Source organism: Engystomops pustulosus, chromosome 5, assembly GCF_040894005.1.
Source record: "Engystomops pustulosus chromosome 5, aEngPut4.maternal, whole genome shotgun sequence".
Lineage (NCBI taxonomy): Eukaryota > Metazoa > Chordata > Amphibia > Anura > Leptodactylidae > Engystomops > Engystomops pustulosus.
In genome coordinates this window covers 200,020,685-200,040,337 of record NC_092415.1, presented here as the reverse complement: position 1 = coordinate 200,040,337, position 19,653 = coordinate 200,020,685, and the positions used below count along the sequence as shown (strand labels likewise).

General features: G+C 45.7%; 1 protein-coding gene across 2 annotated transcripts in view; it reads right to left on the bottom strand.

The window, feature by feature from the left end:
- ASNS (asparagine synthetase (glutamine-hydrolyzing)) overlaps nucleotides 1-19,653 on the bottom strand; it is a 63,223-nt gene that overhangs the window by 10,749 nt on the left and 32,821 nt on the right. For both annotated transcript variants that reach the window (XM_072154344.1, XM_072154345.1), the window contains exons 7-10: nucleotides 16,086-16,212; nucleotides 11,771-11,877; nucleotides 10,364-10,464; nucleotides 8,766-8,847 (exon numbers count right to left, since the gene is read on the bottom strand). In XM_072154344.1, coding sequence (XP_072010445.1) covers nucleotides 8,766-8,847; nucleotides 10,364-10,464; nucleotides 11,771-11,877; nucleotides 16,086-16,212 — 417 coding nt within the window. The remainder of the gene's footprint in view (nucleotides 1-8,765; nucleotides 8,848-10,363; nucleotides 10,465-11,770; nucleotides 11,878-16,085; nucleotides 16,213-19,653) is intronic.

Below are 19,653 nucleotides of genomic sequence, written 5' to 3'. Positions count from 1 at the left end.
TATACATGAAAGATCAGTACTGCCCCTCTATACCAGCAGGTACAATGTATAGATCAGAGATCAGTACTGCCCCTCTATACCAGCAGATACAATGTATAGATCAGAGATCAGTACTGCCCCTCTATACCAGCAGGTACAATGTATAGATCAGAGATCAGTACTGCCCCTCTATACCAGCAGGTACAATGTATAGATCAGAGATCAGTACTGCCCCTCTATACCAGCAGATACAATGTATAGATCAGAGATCAGTACTGCCCCTCTATACCAGCAGGTACAATGTATAGATCAGAGATCAGTACTGCCCCTCTATATAGGCAGGTATAATGTATAGATCAGAGATCAGTACTGCCCCTCTATACCAGCAGGTACAATGTATAGATCAGAGATCAGTACTGTCCCTCTATACCAGCAGGTACAATGTATAGATCAGAGATCAGTACTGCCCCTCTATACCAGCAGATACAATGTATAGATCAGAGATCAGTACTGCCCCTCTATACCAGCAGATACAATGTATAGATCAGAGATCAGTACTGCCCCTCTATACCAGCAGATACAATGTATAGATCAGAGATCAGTACTGCCCCTCTATACCTGCAGATACAATGTATAGATCAGAGATCAGTACTGTCCCTCTATACCTGCAGATACAATGTATAGATCAGAGATCAGTACTGCCCCTCTATACCAGCAGATACAATGTATAGATCAGAGATCAGTACTGCCCCTCTATACCAGCAGGTACAATGTATAGATCAGAGATCAGTACTGCCCCTCTATACCAGCAGATACAATGTATAGATCAGAGATCAGTACTGCCCCTCTATACCAGCAGATACAATGTATAGATCAGAGATCAGTACTGCCCCTCTATACCAGCAGATACAATGTATAGATCAGAGATCAGTACTGCCCCTCTATACCTGCAGATACAATGTATAGATCAGAGATCAGTACTGTCCCTCTATACCTGCAGATACAATGTATAGATCAGAGATCAGTACTGCCCCTCTATACCAGCAGATACAATGTATAGATCAGAGATCAGTACTGCCCCTCTATACCAGCAGGTACAATGTATAGATCAGAGATCAGTGCTGCCCCTCTATACCAGCAGGTACAATGTATAGATCAGAGATCAGTACTGCCCCTCTATACCAGCAGATACAATGTATAGATCAGAGATCAGTACTGCCCCTCGATACCAGCAGATACAATGTATAGATCAGAGATCAGTACTGCCCCTGTATACCAGCAGATACAATGTATAGATCAGAGATCAGTGCTGCCCCTCTATACCAGCAGGTACAATGTATAGATCAGAGATCAGTGCTGCCCCTCTATACCAGCAGATACAATGTATAGATCAGAGATCAGTACTGCCCCTCTATACCATCAGATACATTGTATAGATCAGAGATCAGTACTGCCCCTCTATACCAGCAGATACAATGTATAGATCAGAGATCAGTACTGCCCCTCTATACCAGCAGATACAATGTATAGATCAGAGATCAGTACTGCCCCTCTATACAAGCAGGTACAATGTATAGATCAGAGATCAGTACTGCCCCTCTATACCAGCAGGTACAATGTATAGATCAGAGATCAGTACTGCCCCTGTATACCAGCAGATACAATGTATAGATCAGAGATCAGTACTGCCCCTCTATACCAGCAGATACAATGTATAGATCAGAGATAAGTACTGCCCCTCTATACCAGCAGATACAATGTATAGATCAGAGATCAGTACTGCCCCTCTATACCAGCAGATACATTGTATAGATCAGAGATCAGTACTGCCCCTCTATACCAGCAGATACAATGTATAGATCAGAGATCAGTACTGCCCCTCTATACCAGCAGATACAATGTATAGATCAGAGATCAGTACTGCCCCTCTATACCAGCAGATACAATGTATAGATCAGAGATCAGCACTGCCCCTTTATACCAGCAGATACAATGTATAGATCAGAGATCAGTACTGCCCCTCTATACCAGCAGATACAATGTATAGATCAGAGATCAGTACTGCCCCTCTATACCAGCAGATACAATGTATAGATCAGAGATCAGTACTGCCCCTCTATACCATCAGATACAATGTATAGATCAGAGATCAGTACTGCCCCTCTATACTAGCAGATACAATGTATAGATCAGAGATCAGTACTGCCCCTCTATACCAGCAGATACAATGTATAGATCAGAGATCAGTACTGCCCCTCTATACCAGCAGATACATTGTATAGATCAGAGATCAGTACTGCCCCTCTATACCTGCAGATACAATGTATAGATCAGAGATCAGTACTGCCCCTCTATACCAGCAGATACAATGTATAGATCAGAGATCAGTACTGCCCCTCTATACCTGCAGATACAATGTATAGATCAGAGATCAGTACTGCCCCTCTATACCAGCAGATACAATGTATAGATCAGAGATCAGTACTGCCCCTCTATACCAGCAGATACAATGTATAGATCAGAGATCAGTACTGCCCCTGTATACCAGCAGACACAATGTATAGATCAGAGATCAGTACTGCCCCTCTATACCAGCAGATACAATGTATAGATCAGAGATCAGTACTGCCCCTCTATACCTGCAGACACAATGTATAGATCAGAGATCAGTACTGCCCCTCTATACCAGCAGATACAATGTATAGATCAGAGATCAGTACTGCCCCTCTATACCAGCAGGTACAATGTATAGATCAGAGATCAGTACTGCCCCTCTATACCAGCAGATACAATGTATAGATCAGAGATCAGTACTGCCCCTCTATACCAGCAGATACAATGTATAGATCGGAGATCAGTACTGCCCCTCTATTCCAGCAGATACAATGTATAGATCAGAGATCAGTACTGCCCCTCTATACCAGCAAATACAATGTATAGATCAGAGATCAGTACTGCCCCTCTATACCAGCAGATACAATGTATAGATCAGAGATCAGCACTGCCCCTCTATACCAGCAGATACAATGTATAGATCAGAGATCAGTACTGCCCCTCTATACCAGCAGATACAATGTATAGATCAGAGATCAGTACTGCCCCTCTATATAGGCAGGTACAATGTATAGATCAGAGATCAGTACTGCCCCTCTATACCAGCAGGTACAATGTATAGATCAGAGATCAGTACTGCCCCTCTATACCAGCAGATACAATGTATAGATCAGAGATCAGTACTGCCCCTCTATACCAGCAGATACAATGTATAGATCAGAGATCAGTACTGCCCCTCTATACCAGCAGGTACAATGTATAGATCAGAGATCAGTACTGCCCCTCTATACCAGCAGATACAATGTATAGATCAGAGATCAGTACTGCCCCTCTATACCAGCAGATACAATGTATAGATCAGAGATCAGTACTGCCCCTCTATACCAGCAGATACAATGTATAGATCAGAGATCAGTACTGCCCCTCTATACCAGCAGATACAATGTATAGATCAGAGATCAGTACTGCCCCTCTATACCATCAGATACAATGTATAGATCAGAGATCAGTACTGCCCCTCTATACCATCAGATACAATGTATAGATCAGAGATCAGTACTGCCCCTCTATACCAGCAGATACAATGTATAGATCAGAGATCAGTACTGCCCCTCTATACCAGCAGATACAATGTATAGATCAGAGATCAGTACTGCCCCTCTATACCAGCAGATACAATGTATAGATCAGAGATCAGTACCGCCCCTCTATACCTGCAGATACAATGTATAGATCAGAGATCAGTACTGCCCCTCTATACCAGCAGATACAATGTATAGATCAGAGATCAGTACTGCCCCTCTATACCAGCAGATACAATGTATAGATCAGAGATCAGTACTGCCCCTCTATACCAGCAGATACAATGTATAGATCAGAGATCAGTACTGCCCCTCTATACCAGCAGGTACAATGTATAGATCAGAGATCAGTACTGCCCCTCTATACCTGCAGATACAATGTATAGATCAGAGATCAGCACTGCCCCTCTATACCAGCAGATACAATGTATAGATCAGAGATCAGTACTGCCCCTGTATACCAGCAGATACAATGTATAGATCAGAGATCAGTACTGCCCCTCTATACCATCAGATACAATGTATAGATCAGAGATCAGTACTGCCCCTCTATACCAGCAGATACATTGTATAGATCAGAGATCAGTACTGCCCCTCTATACCAGCAGATACAATGTATAGATCAGAGATCAGTACTGCCCCTCTATATAGGCAGGTACAATGTATAGATCAGAGATCAGCACTGCCCCTCTATACCAGCAGGTACAATGTATAGATCAGAGATCAGTACTGCCCCTCTATACCAGCAGATACAATGTATAGATCAGAGATCAGCACTGCCCCTCTATACCAGCAGATACAATGTATAGATCAGAGATCAGTACTGTCCCTCTATACCAGCAGATACAATGTATAGATCAGAGATCAGTACTGCCCCTCTATACCATCAGATACAATGTATAGATCAGAGATCAGTACTGCCCCTCTATACCAGCAGATACATTGTATAGATCAGAGATCAGTACTGCCCCTCTATACCAGCAGATACAATGTATAGATCAGAGATCAGTACTGCCCCTCTATACCAGCAGATACAATGTATAGATCAGAGATCAGTACTGCCCCTCTATACCTGCAGATACAATGTATAGATCAGAGATCAGTACTGCCCCTCTATACCATCAGATACAATGTATAGATCAGAGATCAGTACTGCCCCTCTATACCAGCAGATACATTGTATAGATCAGAGATCAGTACTGCCCCTCTATACCAGCAGATACAATGTATAGATCAGAGATCAGTACTGCCCCTCTATACCAGCAGATACAATGTATAGATCAGAGATCAGTACTGCCCCTCTATACCAGCAGATACATTGTATAGATCAGAGATCAGTACTGCCCCTCTATACCAGCAAATACAATGTATAGATCAGAGATCAGTACTGCCCCTCTATACCAGCAGATACAATGTATAGATCAGAGATCAGCACTGCCCCTCTATACCAGCAGATACAATGTATAGATCATAGATCAGCACTGCCCCTTTATACCAGCAGATACAATGTATAGATCAGAGATCAGTACTGCCCCTCTATACCAGCAGATACAATGTATAGATCAGAGATCAGTACTGCCCCTCTATACCATCAGATACAATGTATAGATCAGAGATCAGTACTGCCCCTCTATACCAGCAGATACAATGTATAGATCAGAGATCAGCACTGCCCCTCTATACCAGCAGATACAATGTATAGATCAGAGATCAGCACTGCCCCTTTATACCAGCAGATACAATGTATAGATCAGAGATCAGTACTGCCCCTCTATACCAGCAGATACAATGTATAGATCAGAGATCAGTACTGCCCCTCTATACCAGCAGGTACAATGTATAGATCAGAGATCAGTACTGCCCCTGTATACCAGCAGATACAATGTATAGATCAGAGATCAGTACTGCCCCTCTATACCAGCAGATACAATGTATAGATCAGAGATCAGTACTGTCCCTCTATACCAGCAGATACAATGTATAGATCAGAGATCAGTACTGCCCCTCTATATAGGCAGGTACAATGTATAGATCAGAGATCAGTACTGCCCCTCTATACCAGCAGATACAATGTATAGATCAGAGATCAGTACTGCCCCTCTATATAGGCAGGTACAATGTATAGATCAGAGATCAGTACTGTCCCTCTATACCAGCAGATACAATGTATAGATCAGAGATCAGTACTGCCCCTCTATATAGGCAGGTAAAATGTATAGATCAGAGATCAGTACTGCCCCTCTATACCAGCAGATACAATGTATAGATCGGAGATCAGTACTGCCCCTCTATTCCAGCAGATACAATGTATAGATCAGAGATCAGTACTGCCCCTCTATACCATCAGATACAATGTATAGATCAGAGATCAGTACTGCCCCTCTATACCAGCAGGTACAATGTATAGATCAGAGATCAGTACTGCCCTCTATACCAGCAGGTACAATGTATAGATCAGAGATCAGTACTGCCCCTCTATACCAGCAGATACAATGTATAGATCAGAGATCAGCACTGCCCCTCTATACCAGCAGATACAATGTATAGATCAGAGATCAGTACTGTCCCTCTATACCAGCAGATACAATGTATAGATCAGAGATCAGTACTGCCCCTCTATACCATCAGATACAATGTATAGATCAGAGATCAGTACTGCCCCTCTATACCAGCAGATACAATGTATAGATCAGAGATCAGTACTGCCCCTCTATACCAGCAGATACAATGTATAGATCAGAGATCAGTACTGCCCCTCTATACCAGCAGATACAATGTATAGATCAGAGATCAGTACTGCCCATCTATACCAGCAGATACAATGTATAGATCAGAGATCAGTACTTCCCCTCTATACCAGCAGATACAATGTATAGATCAGAGATCAGTACTGCCCCTCTATACCAGCAGATACAATGTATAGATCAGAGATCAGTACTGCCCCTCTATACCAGCAGATACATTGTATAGATCAGAGATCAGCACTGCCCCTTTATACCAGCAGATACAATGTATAGATCAGAGATCAGTACTGCCCCTCTATACCAGCAGATACAATGTATAGATCAGAGATCAGTACTGCCCCTCTATACCATCAGATACAATGTATAGATCAAAGATCAGTACTGCCCCTCTATACCAGCAGATACAATGTATAGATCAGAGATCAGCACTGCCCCTCTATACCAGCAGATACAATGTATAGATCAGAGATCAGCACTGCCCCTTTATACCAGCAGATACAATGTATAGATCAGAGATCAGTACTGCCCCTCTATACTAGCAGATACAATGTATAGATCAGAGATCAGTACTGCCCCTCTATACCAGCAGATACAATGTATAGATCAGAGATCAGTACTGCCCCTGTATACCAGCAGATACAATGTATAGATCAGAGATCAGTACTGCCCCTCTATACCAGCAGATACAATGTATAGATCAGAGATCAGTACTGCCCCTCTATACCATCAGATACAATGTATAGATCAGAGATCAGTACTGCCCCTCTATACCAGCAGATACAATGTATAGATCAGAGATCAGCACTGCCCCTTTATACCAGCAGGTACAATGTATAGATCAGAGATCAGTACTGCCCCTCTATACCAGCAGGTACAATGTATAGATCAGAGATCAGTACTGCCCCTCTATACCAGCAGATACAATGTATAGATCAGAGATCAGTACTGCCCCTCTATACCATCAGATACAATGTATAGATCAGAGATCAGTACTGCCCCTCTATACCAGCAGGTACAATGTATAGATCAGAGATCAGTACTGCCCCTCTATACTAGCAGATACAATGTGTAGATCAGAGATCAGTACTGCCCCTCTATACCAGCAGATACAATGTATAGATCAGAGATCAGTACTGCCCCTCTATACCAGCAGATACAATGTATAGATCAGAGATCAATACTGCCCCTCTATACCAGCAGATACAATGTATAGATCAGAGATCAGTACTGCCCCTCTATACCAGCAGATACAATGTATAGATCAGAGATCAGTACTGCCCCTCTATACCATCAGATACAATGTATAGATCAGAGATCAGTACTGCCCCTCTATACCAGCAGATACAATGTATAGATCAGAGATCAGTACTGCCCCTGTATACCAGCAGATACAATGTATAGATCAGAGATCAGTACTGCCCCTCTATACCAGCAGATACAATGTATAGATCAGAGATCAGTACTGCCCCTCTATACCAGCAGATACAATGTATAGATCAGAGATCAGTACTGCCCCTCTATTCCAGCAGATACAATGTATAGATCAGAGATCAGTGCTGCCCCTTTATACCAGCAGATACAATGTATAGATCAGAGATCAGTACTGCCCCTCTATACCAGCAGATACAATGTATAGATCAGAGATCAGTACTGCCCCTCTATACCATCAGATACAATGTATAGATCAGAGATCAGTACTGCCCCTCTATACCAGCAGATACAATGTATAGATCAGAGATCAGTACTGCCCCTCTATACCAGCAGGTACAATGTATAGATCAGAGATCAGTACTGCCCCTGTATACCAGCAGATACAATGTATAGATCAGAGATCAGTACTGCCCCTCTATACCAGCAGATACAATGTATAGATCAGAGATCAGTACTGTCCCTCTATACCAGCAGATACAATGTATAGATCAGAGATCAGTACTGCCCCTCTATACCAGCAGATACAATGTATAGATCAGAGATCAGCACTGCCCCTCTATACCAGCAGATACAATGTATAGATCAGAGATCAGTACTGCCCTTCTATACCAGCAGGTACAATGTATAGATCAGAGATCAGTACTGCCCCTCTATATAGGCAGGTATAATGTATAGATCAGAGATCAGTACTGCCCCTCTATACCAGCAGGTACAATGTATAGATCAGAGATCAGTACTGCCCCTCTATACCTGCAGATACAATGTATAGATCAGAGATCAGTACTGCCCCTCTATACCAGCAGGTACAATGTATAGATCAGAGATCAGTACTGCCCCTCTATACCAGCAGATACAATGTATAGATCAGAGATCAGTACTGCCCCTCTATACCAGCAGATACAATGTATACATGAAAGATCAGTACTGCCCCTCTATATAGGCAGGTATAATGTATAGATTAAGGTGAATACTGCACCTTGGGCATCCGCAGGTCAGGGGGTAAGGAGAGGTAATACGCCGTAAAGCGATGATCCAGGAAAGGCACTCGCAGCTCAAGTCTTTAACATAAAACAAACAATTTAGACTATTGAATGAAGGTTACATGGAGCTTATACCCGACCTTCATAATCGTTATCACCGGCAAATCTACAATATGCAAATATCTCATATAGATTCAGTCCACATGAAGTGACACGACACCTCTATGTATCTGATATGTAACAGTTATTTCTCCTTAAAGAAACAGCATCGTCCTGCTGATTTTTGCACTTCCCTCCTGCTGATCCCTGCACTTCCCCCCTGCTGATTCCTGCACTTGCCTCCTGCTGATCCCTGCACTTCCCTCCTGCTGATCCCTGCCCTTCCCTCCTGCTGATCCCTGCCCTTCCCTCCTGCTGATTCCTGCACTTCCCTCCTGCTGATCCCTGCACTTCCCCCCTGCTGATCCCTGCACTTCCCTCCTGCTGATCCCTGCACTTCCCTCCTGCTGATCCCTGCCCTTCCCTCCTGCTGATTCCTGCACTTCCCTCCTGCTGATCCCTGCACTTCCCTCCTGCTGATCCCTGCACTTCCCTCCTGCTGATCCCTGCACTTCCCTCCTGCTGATCCCTGCACTTCCCTCCTGCTGATCCCTGCACTTCCCTCCTGCTGATCCCTGCACTTCCCTCCCGCTGATCCCTGCACTTCCCTCCCGCTGATCCCTGCACTTCCCTCCTGCTGATCCCTGCACTTCCCTCCTGCTGATCCCTGCACCTCCCTCCTGCTGATCCCTGCACTTCCCTCCTGCTGATCCCTGCACTTCCCTCCTGCTGATCCCTGCACTTCCCTCCTGCTGATCCCTGCACTTCCCTCCTGCTGATCCCTGCACTTCCCTCCTGCTGATCCCTGCACTTCCCTCTGCAGGTCATACTGAGGTACTACATAGAGGGGCAAATCTTATAGAGGGTGGAGACAAAGTAGTCTCATCTCATCTACTCTGCTTAAAGGAGTCAAAGTACACACACAGAACTATCTTGGTGTTGAGGATCTACAACTGTATTGGGGGCACAACAAGAGGACACTACTACTATTTTGGGATACAATTTCTACAACGGAGAACACTCCTATAGTGAATTGGCATATTGGGAGATGGTACCATGTAAGGAGCGGTTAAGGGGACAAAAAGAAAGGATTTAAGAGGAAGACTGCGTGAGGGGTGGGGGGCGCTATAACTGAGGGATCATATAGGGGGCACTATCATAATAATCCTTATATAAGCGCCCTATAAATCACTTTGCAGTATGAGTGATTAGTTAGAGAGTGCGGTGGGAAGAGTCAGGGGCCCAAGATGTCCTGTAAGTTGTGGCTGGAAGGAGCTGTCATGGTGCTCTGAGCAAGATGGAGGAGAAAAGGGAAAGTGAATGATGGATTGAACTGTACTGGATCCGCTTATATGATCTTTCTGGTATTTGTGGGGCACTGCTGGGGCTAATATGGGAACTGTAGCAACAATTTTTGGAATTGCTTTCACTAGTTGATTGTGAGTGTCCACTGAAGCTCAGTGTCAGGGGTGCTGCTTCTCTAGCAATTCCTCACCCATGTGCGGCTGTTGTCCTGTCGGCACGGAGAACATCGAACATGTACAGCTCTCGGAGTAAGCGCTCGCTGTCTTCTTTTGCCTCTTCAGGAGAAGGAGCCTGTAAGGAGAAGATATAAGGATTTAGAAGCTTATTCTAGGATCTCGGAACATCTACTAGGACCTTCTCCGATCTCCTGGGTGTGAGGTCACGGCTGCTCCTCAAGCTTCACCTCCTCTGTGTATAGACCCAATAGAGAGGAGAAGAGCCCACATTGGGGCACATTTACTTACCCGGTCCAGTCGCAATCCCGCGGTGCCTTGTCCGACGTGGATTCGGGTTCTGCACCCGATATCCAGCAGGTGTCACTGCTGCACCGAGGTCCGCCGGAGTTCACCTTCTTCTTCCCAGTGTATGTAAGTGCTGATCTTGCGACACAAATTCTTTTTTAAATTCTGCAGTTTTTCCGAATCCATCGGGTTGTCCGTCGGCCACGCCTCCCAATTTCTGTCTCGTGAAAGCCGGCGCCGATGCACCACAATCCGATCGTGTGCGCCAAAATCCCGGGCCAATTCAGGGCAAATCGGAAATCGTCGGGAAACCTGACAAAAGTGCGCGATTCGGACCCTTAGTAAATGAGCCCCAATGTATCAATGATTCGTTAGCTGAGAAATCTAAATCATCACCTTCTGAAGGCTCAGATCTCAGACTTTGGGGAATAATTCCTAATCTTTCACTAGAAGAAGAGTGAAGAAATCAGGCGATACCATTTTGAGGATAACAGTATATGTGATTATGAATACTAGTTCTCTTCGTCATGTGATCATCAAAGGATATTTGTTACACATTGATGAAATTTTGGCAAAATTCTGCAGGACTTAACATTGATGGTCTGTCCTTAGGTGTAACCAGATGTGGCGTACCCTTGTCCAGGAGCCTTAGGGGCCCTAAAGGGAACCTGTCACCAGATTTTTCACAAGTACAGCTAGAGGCAGGTTCACATTAACTAAATGCCTCCTTTCTTTTAGCTAAAAATTGTTTCCCTCACATCCCCATAAAATCAACTTTATTATCTGGCAAAAAGTCAGATTTTTTTGGAAAGTGTTGTTGAGGGGTGTTAGCATATACACATGGATAGTTACCTCTACATGGATGAAACTCTACCCCCTAGTGGCAACCAATTGTCAAATTTTGTTGTTTATAATACCCCCATTTACCCACAACACCCTGCTGCAGGAGGACCCTGGATGGGGTGTTCTTTTACAAATCCTTACTAGTCCAGTTTAGTAACCGAATCCCGAAACTTTAAACTACGCCCAACCAATCAAGTTTTAGCTTTATTTTTTTCAAAAAATCTGGAGCTAGAATCTGATTGGCTGGGATCTCATGAAGTCACCTGACTGAAATGGCCAGGAAGAATCCTCACCTTGTGGAAGTAGATGTAGCCCTGGGTGAGCTCATCAGAGCCTTCGCCAGAAAATATCACCACACTGTCTGAATTCTTTCTGATGTATTTGGAAATCAAATACATCCCTGAAAAATACATTTAATTAGTATTTAGTTACAAAGTTTATACGTTTGAGAAAAGACACAAGTCCATCAAGTGTAACCAAGGAAGGGAAGGGATAAGATGAAGAAGGTATGTAACAATTATATACAATAATGTAACCAATAATGTTATATTGCTGTAAAAAGGCATCTAGGCCATTCTTGAAGCTCTCTCCTCTCCCTGCTGTCCTCTGCTCCTGAGCTCTCTCCTCTCCCTGCTGTGCTCTGCTCCTGAGCTCTCTCCTCTCTCTGCTGTGCTCTGCTCCTGAGCTCTCTCCTCTCCCTGCTGTGCTCTGCTCCTGATCTCTCTCCTCTCCCTGCTGTGCTCTGCTCCTGATCTCTCTCCTCTCCCTGCTGTGCTCTGCTCCTGATCTCTCTCCTCTCCCTGCTGTGCTCTGCTCCTGATCTCTTTTCTCTCACAGCTGTGCTCTACTCCTGATCTCTCTCCTCTCCCTGCTGTGCTCTGCTCCTGATCTCTCTCCTCTCCCTGTTGTGCTCTGCCCCTGAGCTCTCCCCTCTTCCTGCTGTGCTCTTCTTTTGAGCTCTCTCCTCTCCCTGTTGTGCTCTGCCCCTGAGCTCTCCCCTCTTCCTGCTGTGCTCTTCTTTTGAGCTCTCTCCTCTCCCTGTTGTGCTCTGCCCCTGAGCTCTCCCCTCTTCCTGCTGTGCTCTTCTTCTGAGCTCTCTCCTCTCCCTGCTGTGCTCTGTTCCTGATCACCCTCCTCTCCCTGCTGTGCTCTGCTCCTGATCTCTCTCCTCTTCCTGCGGTGCTCTGCTCCTGATCTCTCTCTCCTCTCCCTGCTGTCCTCTGCTCCTGAGCCATCTCCTCTCCTTGCTGTTCTCTTCTCCTGATCTCTCTCCTCTTCCTGCTGTGCTCTGCTCCTGATATCTCTCCTCTCCTTGTTGTGGATACCAGCCCTTCACATTCTGCAAAACAAGATGTCACCAGAGATTATACTGAGGTGATAAACTGCTGCAGGTGCCATGTGCCGGGGCCTAACAGGTATCAGGGAGCTTCGGTCCTGAAAGTGGTCCTGATCTCTCTTGTCTCCCTGCTGTGCTCTGCTCCTGAGCTTGGCTATTGTACAGATTGGCAGTTCTCACAGTAAATAAGCCTTGTCACCTCCGGTGATTAAACCTTGTTTTCTCCAGATGGAGACAGTGCCCCCTCGTCTTCTGATTTGATTCAATCTGGAACGACTTTCCCCCATATTTTTTGTATGGACCATTCATATATTTTCTATACATTAATCATGTCCCCTCGTAGTCATCTCTTTTCCAGACTAAATAAATCTAGTTGTTTTAATCTTTCCTCATAACTGAGACCCTCTACACCCCTTATCATTTTTGTGGCTCTACGTTGTACCCTCTCGGCGCTGTATGTTAGTTTTAGTAGGGCTCTGTGTGATAGTATTATTTGGGCACTATATGGTGGCATTATTTTGGAACTGAAAGATTTTAGTATCATTTTGGATACAATACGGTAGTATCATTTTGCCCCTGTGTATTATTGGGGCGCTGTCATTGTAGTCGTATTCTTTGCACCCCTGCACGTACACGTCCTGCACCTCACTGACTGATCTCCACATGAAAGAACCCAGAACCTCAATGTATATAAATGTTTCCACTTTTTTTTTCGTGATTTTGGCCCCAGATCTTTATCAAAGCAAAATAGTATAAAGCGGAGATAAAAGTATGAGACGTATTTGGATGTTCTGTGTTGGTGCTCACCCCCCAGGGGGTCACTGGGAGAATATTTTTAGTTTTTCAAAGATGAAATCAAAAAGATGTTTGGAAGCAAAAGCTAAAGATTTGGTTTGTAAGTCGCGGGTCCTTGATTTCTTAAGAAGGATGAAATAATGTTCTTTGTATAGTCTGAAGAACAGAAGGAGAGGAAAGACCCAAACCTACAGCTAAGGGGTCACTCTACAGCTAAGGAGTCACTCTACAGCTAAGGGGTCACTCTACAGCTAAAGGGTCACACTACAGCTAAGGGGTCACTCTACAGCTAAGGGGTCACTCTACAGCTAAGGGGTCACTCTACAGCTAAGGGGACACTCTACAGCTAAGGGGTCACACTACAGCTAAGGGGTCACACTACAGCTAAGGGGTCATTCTACTGCTAAGGAGTCACTCTACAGCTAAGGGGTCATTCTACAGCTAAAGGGTCACACTACAGCTAAGGGGTCACTCTACAGCTAAGGGGTCACTCTACAGCTAAGGGGACACTCTACAGCTAAGGGGACACTCTACAGCTAAGGGGACACTCTACAGCTAAGGGGACACTCTACAGCTAAGGGGTCACTCTACAGCTAAGGGGACACTCTACAGCTAAGGGGTCACTCTGCAGATAAGGGGTCACTCTGCAGATAAGGGGTCACTCTACAGCTAAGGAGTCACTCTACAGCTAAGGGGTCACTCTACAGCTAAGGGGTCAGTCTACCGCTAAGGAGTCACTCTACAGCTAAGGGGTCACTCTACAGCTAAGGAGTCACTCTACAGCTAAGGGATCACTCTACAGCTAAAGGGTCAGTCTACAGCTAAAGGGTCAGTCTACAGCTAAGGGGTCAGTCTACAGCTAAGGGGTCAGTCTACAGCTAAGGGGTCAGTCTACAGCTAAGGGGTCAGTCTACAGCTAAGGGGTCACTCTGCAGGTAAGGGGTCACTCTACGGCTAAGGGGTCAGTCTACGGCTAAGGGGTCACTCTACAGCTAAAGGGTCAGTCTACAGCTAAGGGGTCAGTCTACAGCTAAGGGGTCAGTCTACAGCTAAGGGGTCAGTCTACAGCTAAGGGGTCAGTCTACAGCTAAGGGGTCACTCTGCAGGTAAGGGGTCATTCTACAGCTAAGGGGTCAGTCTACCGCTAAGGGGTCACTCTACAGCTAAGGGGTCAGTCTACAGCTAAGGGGTCAGTCTACAGCTAAGGGGTCACTCTGCAGGTAAGGGGTCACTCTACAGCTAAGGGGTCAGTCTACAGCTAAGGGGTCAGTCTACAGCTAAGGGGTCACTCTGCAGGTAAGGGGTCATTCTACAGCTAAGGGGTCAGTCTACCGCTAAGGGGTCACTCTACAGCTAAAGGGTCAGTCTACAGCTAAGGGGTCAGTCTACAGCTAAGGGGTCAGTCTACAGCTAAGGGGTCACTCGACAGCTAAAGGGTCACTCTACAGCTAAAGGGTCAGTCTACAGCTAAAGGGTCACTCTGCAGCTAAGGGGTCACTCTGCAGCTAAAGGGTCACTCTACAGCTAAGGGGTCACTCTACAGCTAAGGGGTCACTCTACAGCTAAGGGGTCATTCTGCAGCTAAAGGGTCACTCTACAGCTAAAGGGTCACTCTACAGCTAAGGGGTCACTGTACAGCTAAGGGGTCACTGTACAGCTAAGGGGTCACTGTACAGCTAAAGGGTCACTCTACAGCTAAGGGGTCACACTACACCTAAGGGGTCATACTACAGCTAAGGGGTCACTCTACAGCTAAGGGGTCACTCTACAGCTAAGGGGACACTATATAGCCATGGGATCACTCTACAGCTAAGGGGACACTCCGCAGCTAAGGGTCATACTACAGCTAAGGGATCACTCTACAGCTAAGGGGACAACCCGCAGCTAAGGGTCATACTACAGCTAAGGGGTTACTCTACAGCTAAGGGGTCATACTACACCTAAGGGGTCACTCTACAGCTAAGGGGTCATACTACAGCTAAGGGGTCACTCTACAGCTAAGGGGTCACTCTACAGCTAAGGGGTCACTCTACAGCTAAGGGGTCACTCTACAGCTAAGGGGTCACTCTACACCTAAGGGGTCACCATTGAGAGAATTTCTTTACAGAGATCACATGAACCATAGTAACCAGTATTCTGGAGGAGACTGTTGTGGGCTCTGTGCTCTGTGACCTGTTCAGAGGTCAATGTACAGGGAGGGGGAGAAGCTGAGCTGTGAAATCACCTATTGGGAATGGTGGGATCCTGTGTTATCTGTATGTAGAGGCTTCCTGTCTGTCTATGATGATAATGGATTGCCTACTAAGAAGTGATCTCTACAGAACAGGAAGTGGCAGTGGTCAAATCGAGGGTAGAAGGATCTCCACCTCCACCAGACAAACCAGTTTGTATTTCTGATTTGACATTTACTGACAAATAGTCACTATTAAAGGGGATTTTCAGAGCTGGAGAGTAGAGTAAAGCTCTGTAATTCTTACCTACAGACGCTCTGACGGTTGTGATGTCGTAGGTTTCTAGGGAGAAGACGACCTCATCCACCGCCTGGATCCCCTCTTCAGCAGTAAAAATGATCTCATAGTGTTCACTGCCGATGTGATCAGCGACCTGCAATGGTGATAAAGAGCGGCATGTGTATATATATATATAGTGCGGCACAGCCATGTAACAATCGCCCTGCCGTCTGTATATATATATATATAGTTAAAGTACAGCACAGCCATGTAACAATCGTCCTGCCATCTGTATATATATATATATATATAATAAATAGGTAGAATAGGTTCCTTGGAGTTTATATATATATAGATATAGTATGGCATAGCCGTATAACAATCGCCCTGCCATCTGTATTTATATATAGTACAGCATAGCCATATAACAATCGCCCTGCCATCTGTATTTATATATAGTACGGCACAGCCATGTAACAATCACCCTGCCATCTGTAATAACTGTACACCAGGAAATGACTTACAATCAGATATCACCCCTGATGCTGGTGGTTTGCTATCTCTGTGCCTCAGCATCAGGACCACTTTCCTCCTGGACCGAAGCTCCCTGATACCTGTTAGGCCCCGGCACATTGCACCTGCAGCACTTTATCATCTCAGTATAATCTCTGGTGACATCTTGTTTTGCAGAATGTGAAGACTATTCCTGGCAGTACCAAGGGATCCCTCGCAGGGGAATATTACGAGGAGCCGGCGGGTGGCACCAGGCTCCCCGCCAGAGGGACTTTCTTATTATGTTCTTGTGGTAACTCAATAGCAGTATTATGTGGGATGTATATATGGCGCTGGTATTATGTAGGACACATATATATATATATATATATATATACACTCACCGGCCACTTTATTAGGTACACCTGTCCAACTGCTCGTTAACACTTAATTTCTAATCAGCCAATCACATGGCAGCAACTCAGTGCATTTAGGCATGTAGACATGGTCAAGACAATCTCCTGCAGTTCACACCGAGCATCAGTATGGGGAAGAAAGGTGATTTGTGGCCTTTGAACGTGGCATGGTTGTTGGTGCCAGAAGGGCTGGTCTGAGTATTTCAGAAACTGCTGATCTACTGGGATTTTCACGCACAACCATCTCTAGGGTTTACAGAGAATGGTCCGAAAAAGAAAAAACATACAGTGAGCGGCAGTTCTGTGGGCGGAAATGCCTTGTTGATGCCAGAGGTCAGAGGAGAATGGGCAGACTGGTTCGAGCTGATAGAAAGGCAACAGTGACTCAAATCGCCACCCGTTACAACCAAGGTAGGCAGAAGAGCATCTCTGAACGCACAGTACGTCCAACTCTGAGGCAGATGGGCTACAGCAGCAGAAGACCACACCGGGTGCCACTCCTTTCAGCTAAGAACAGGAAACTGAGGCTACAATTTGCACAAGCTCATCGAAATTGGACAGTAGAAGATTGGAAAAACGTTGCCTGGTCTGATGAGTCTCGATTTCTGCTGCGACATTCGGATGGTAGGGTCAGAATTTGGCGTCAACAACATGAAAGCATGGATCCATCCTGCCTTGTATCAGCGGGTCAGGCTGGTGGTGGTGGTGTCATGGATCCATCCTGCCTTGTATCAGCGGCTCAGGCTGGTGGTGGTGGTGTCATGGATCCATCCTGCCTTGTATCAGCGGGTCAGGCTGGTGGTGGTGGTGTCATGGATCCATCCTGCCTTGTATCAGCGGCTCAGGCTGGTGGTGGTGGTGTCATGGATCCATCCTGCCTTGTATCAGCGGGTCAGGCTGGTGGTGGTGGTGTCATGGATCCATCCTGCCTTGTATCAGCGGGTCAGGCTGGTGGTGGTGGTGTCATGGATCCATCCTGCCTTGTATCAGCGGCTCAGGCTGGTGGTGGTGCCATGGATCCATCCTGCCTTGTATCAGCGGCTCAGGCTGGTGGTGGTGGTGTCATGGATCCATCCTGCCTTGTATCAGCGGGTCAGGCTGGTGGTGGTGGTGTCATGGATCCATCCTGCCTTGTATCAGCGGCTCAGGCTGGTGGTGGTGGTGTCATGGTGTCTTTGGGCCCCTTGGTACAACGCCACAGCCTACCTGAGTATTGTTGCTGACCATGTCCATCCCTTTATGAGCACAATGTACCCTGTAACATCTGATGGCTACTTTCAGCAGGATAATGCGCCATGTCATAAAGCTGGAATCATCTCAGACTGGTTTCTTGAACATGACAATGAGGTCACTGGACACAAATGGCCTCCACAGTCACCAGATCTCAATCCAATAGAGCATCTTTGGGATGTGGTGGAACGGGAGATTCGCATCATGGATGTGCAGCCGACAAATCTGCGGCAACTGTGTGATGCCATCATGTCAATATGGACCAAAATCTCTGAGGAGCTTCCAGCACCTTGTTGTATCTATGCCACGAAGAATTGAGGCAGTTCTGAAGGCAAAAGGGGGTCCAACCCGTTACTAGCATGGTGGACCTAATAAAGTGGCCGGTGAGTGTATATATGACGGTATTATATGGGACACATCTATGGCGGTATTAAGTGGGACATGTATTTGGAGGTATTATATGGGACATATATGGAGGAATTTTGTGGAGCTTATATAATGGTATTACTTTAGACATATATGGTAGTATCATATGGATGTATATAGCTGAATAATAGGGGAGGTGCATGGCAGCATTATGACGCATGTAATTAGAGGTATTATGTGGGAGGTGTATGGTGGTATTATGTGGGAGGTATATGGTGGTATTATGTGGGAGGTGTATGGCGGTATTATGTGGGAGGTGTATGGCGGTATTATGTGGGAGGTGTATGGCGGTATTATGTGGGAGGTGTATGACGGTATTATGTGGGAGGTGTATGGCGGTATTATGTGGGAGGTGTATGGCGGTATTATGTGGGAGGTGTATGGCGGTATTATGTGGGAGGTGTATGGCGGTATTATGTGGGAGGTGTATGGCGGTATTATGTGGGAGGTGTATGGCGGTATTATGTGGGAGGTGTATGACGGTATTATGTGGGAGGTGTATGGCTGTATTATCTGGGAGGTGTATGACGGTATTATATGGGAGGTGTATGGCGGTATTATGTGGGAGGTGTATGACGGTATTATGTGGGAGGTGTATGACGGTATTATCTGGGAGGTGTATGGCTGTATTATCTGGGAGGTGTATGACGGTGTTATGTGGGAGGTGTATGACGGTATTATGTGGGAGGTGTATGGCGGTATTATGTGGGAGGTGTATGGCTGTATTATCTGGGAGGTGTATGGCGGTATTATGTGGGAGGTGTATGGCGGTATTATGTGGGAGGTGTATGGCGGTATTATGTGGGAGGTGTATGACGGTATTATGTGGGAGGTGTATGACGGTATTATGTGGGAGGTGTATGGTGGTATTATGTGGGAGGTATATGGCGGTATTATGTGGGAGGTGTATGACGGTATTATATGGGAGGTGTATGACGGTATTATGTGGGAGGTGTATGACGGTATTATGTGGGAGGTGTATGACGGTATTATGTGGGAGGTGTATGAGGATATGTGGGAGGTGTATGACG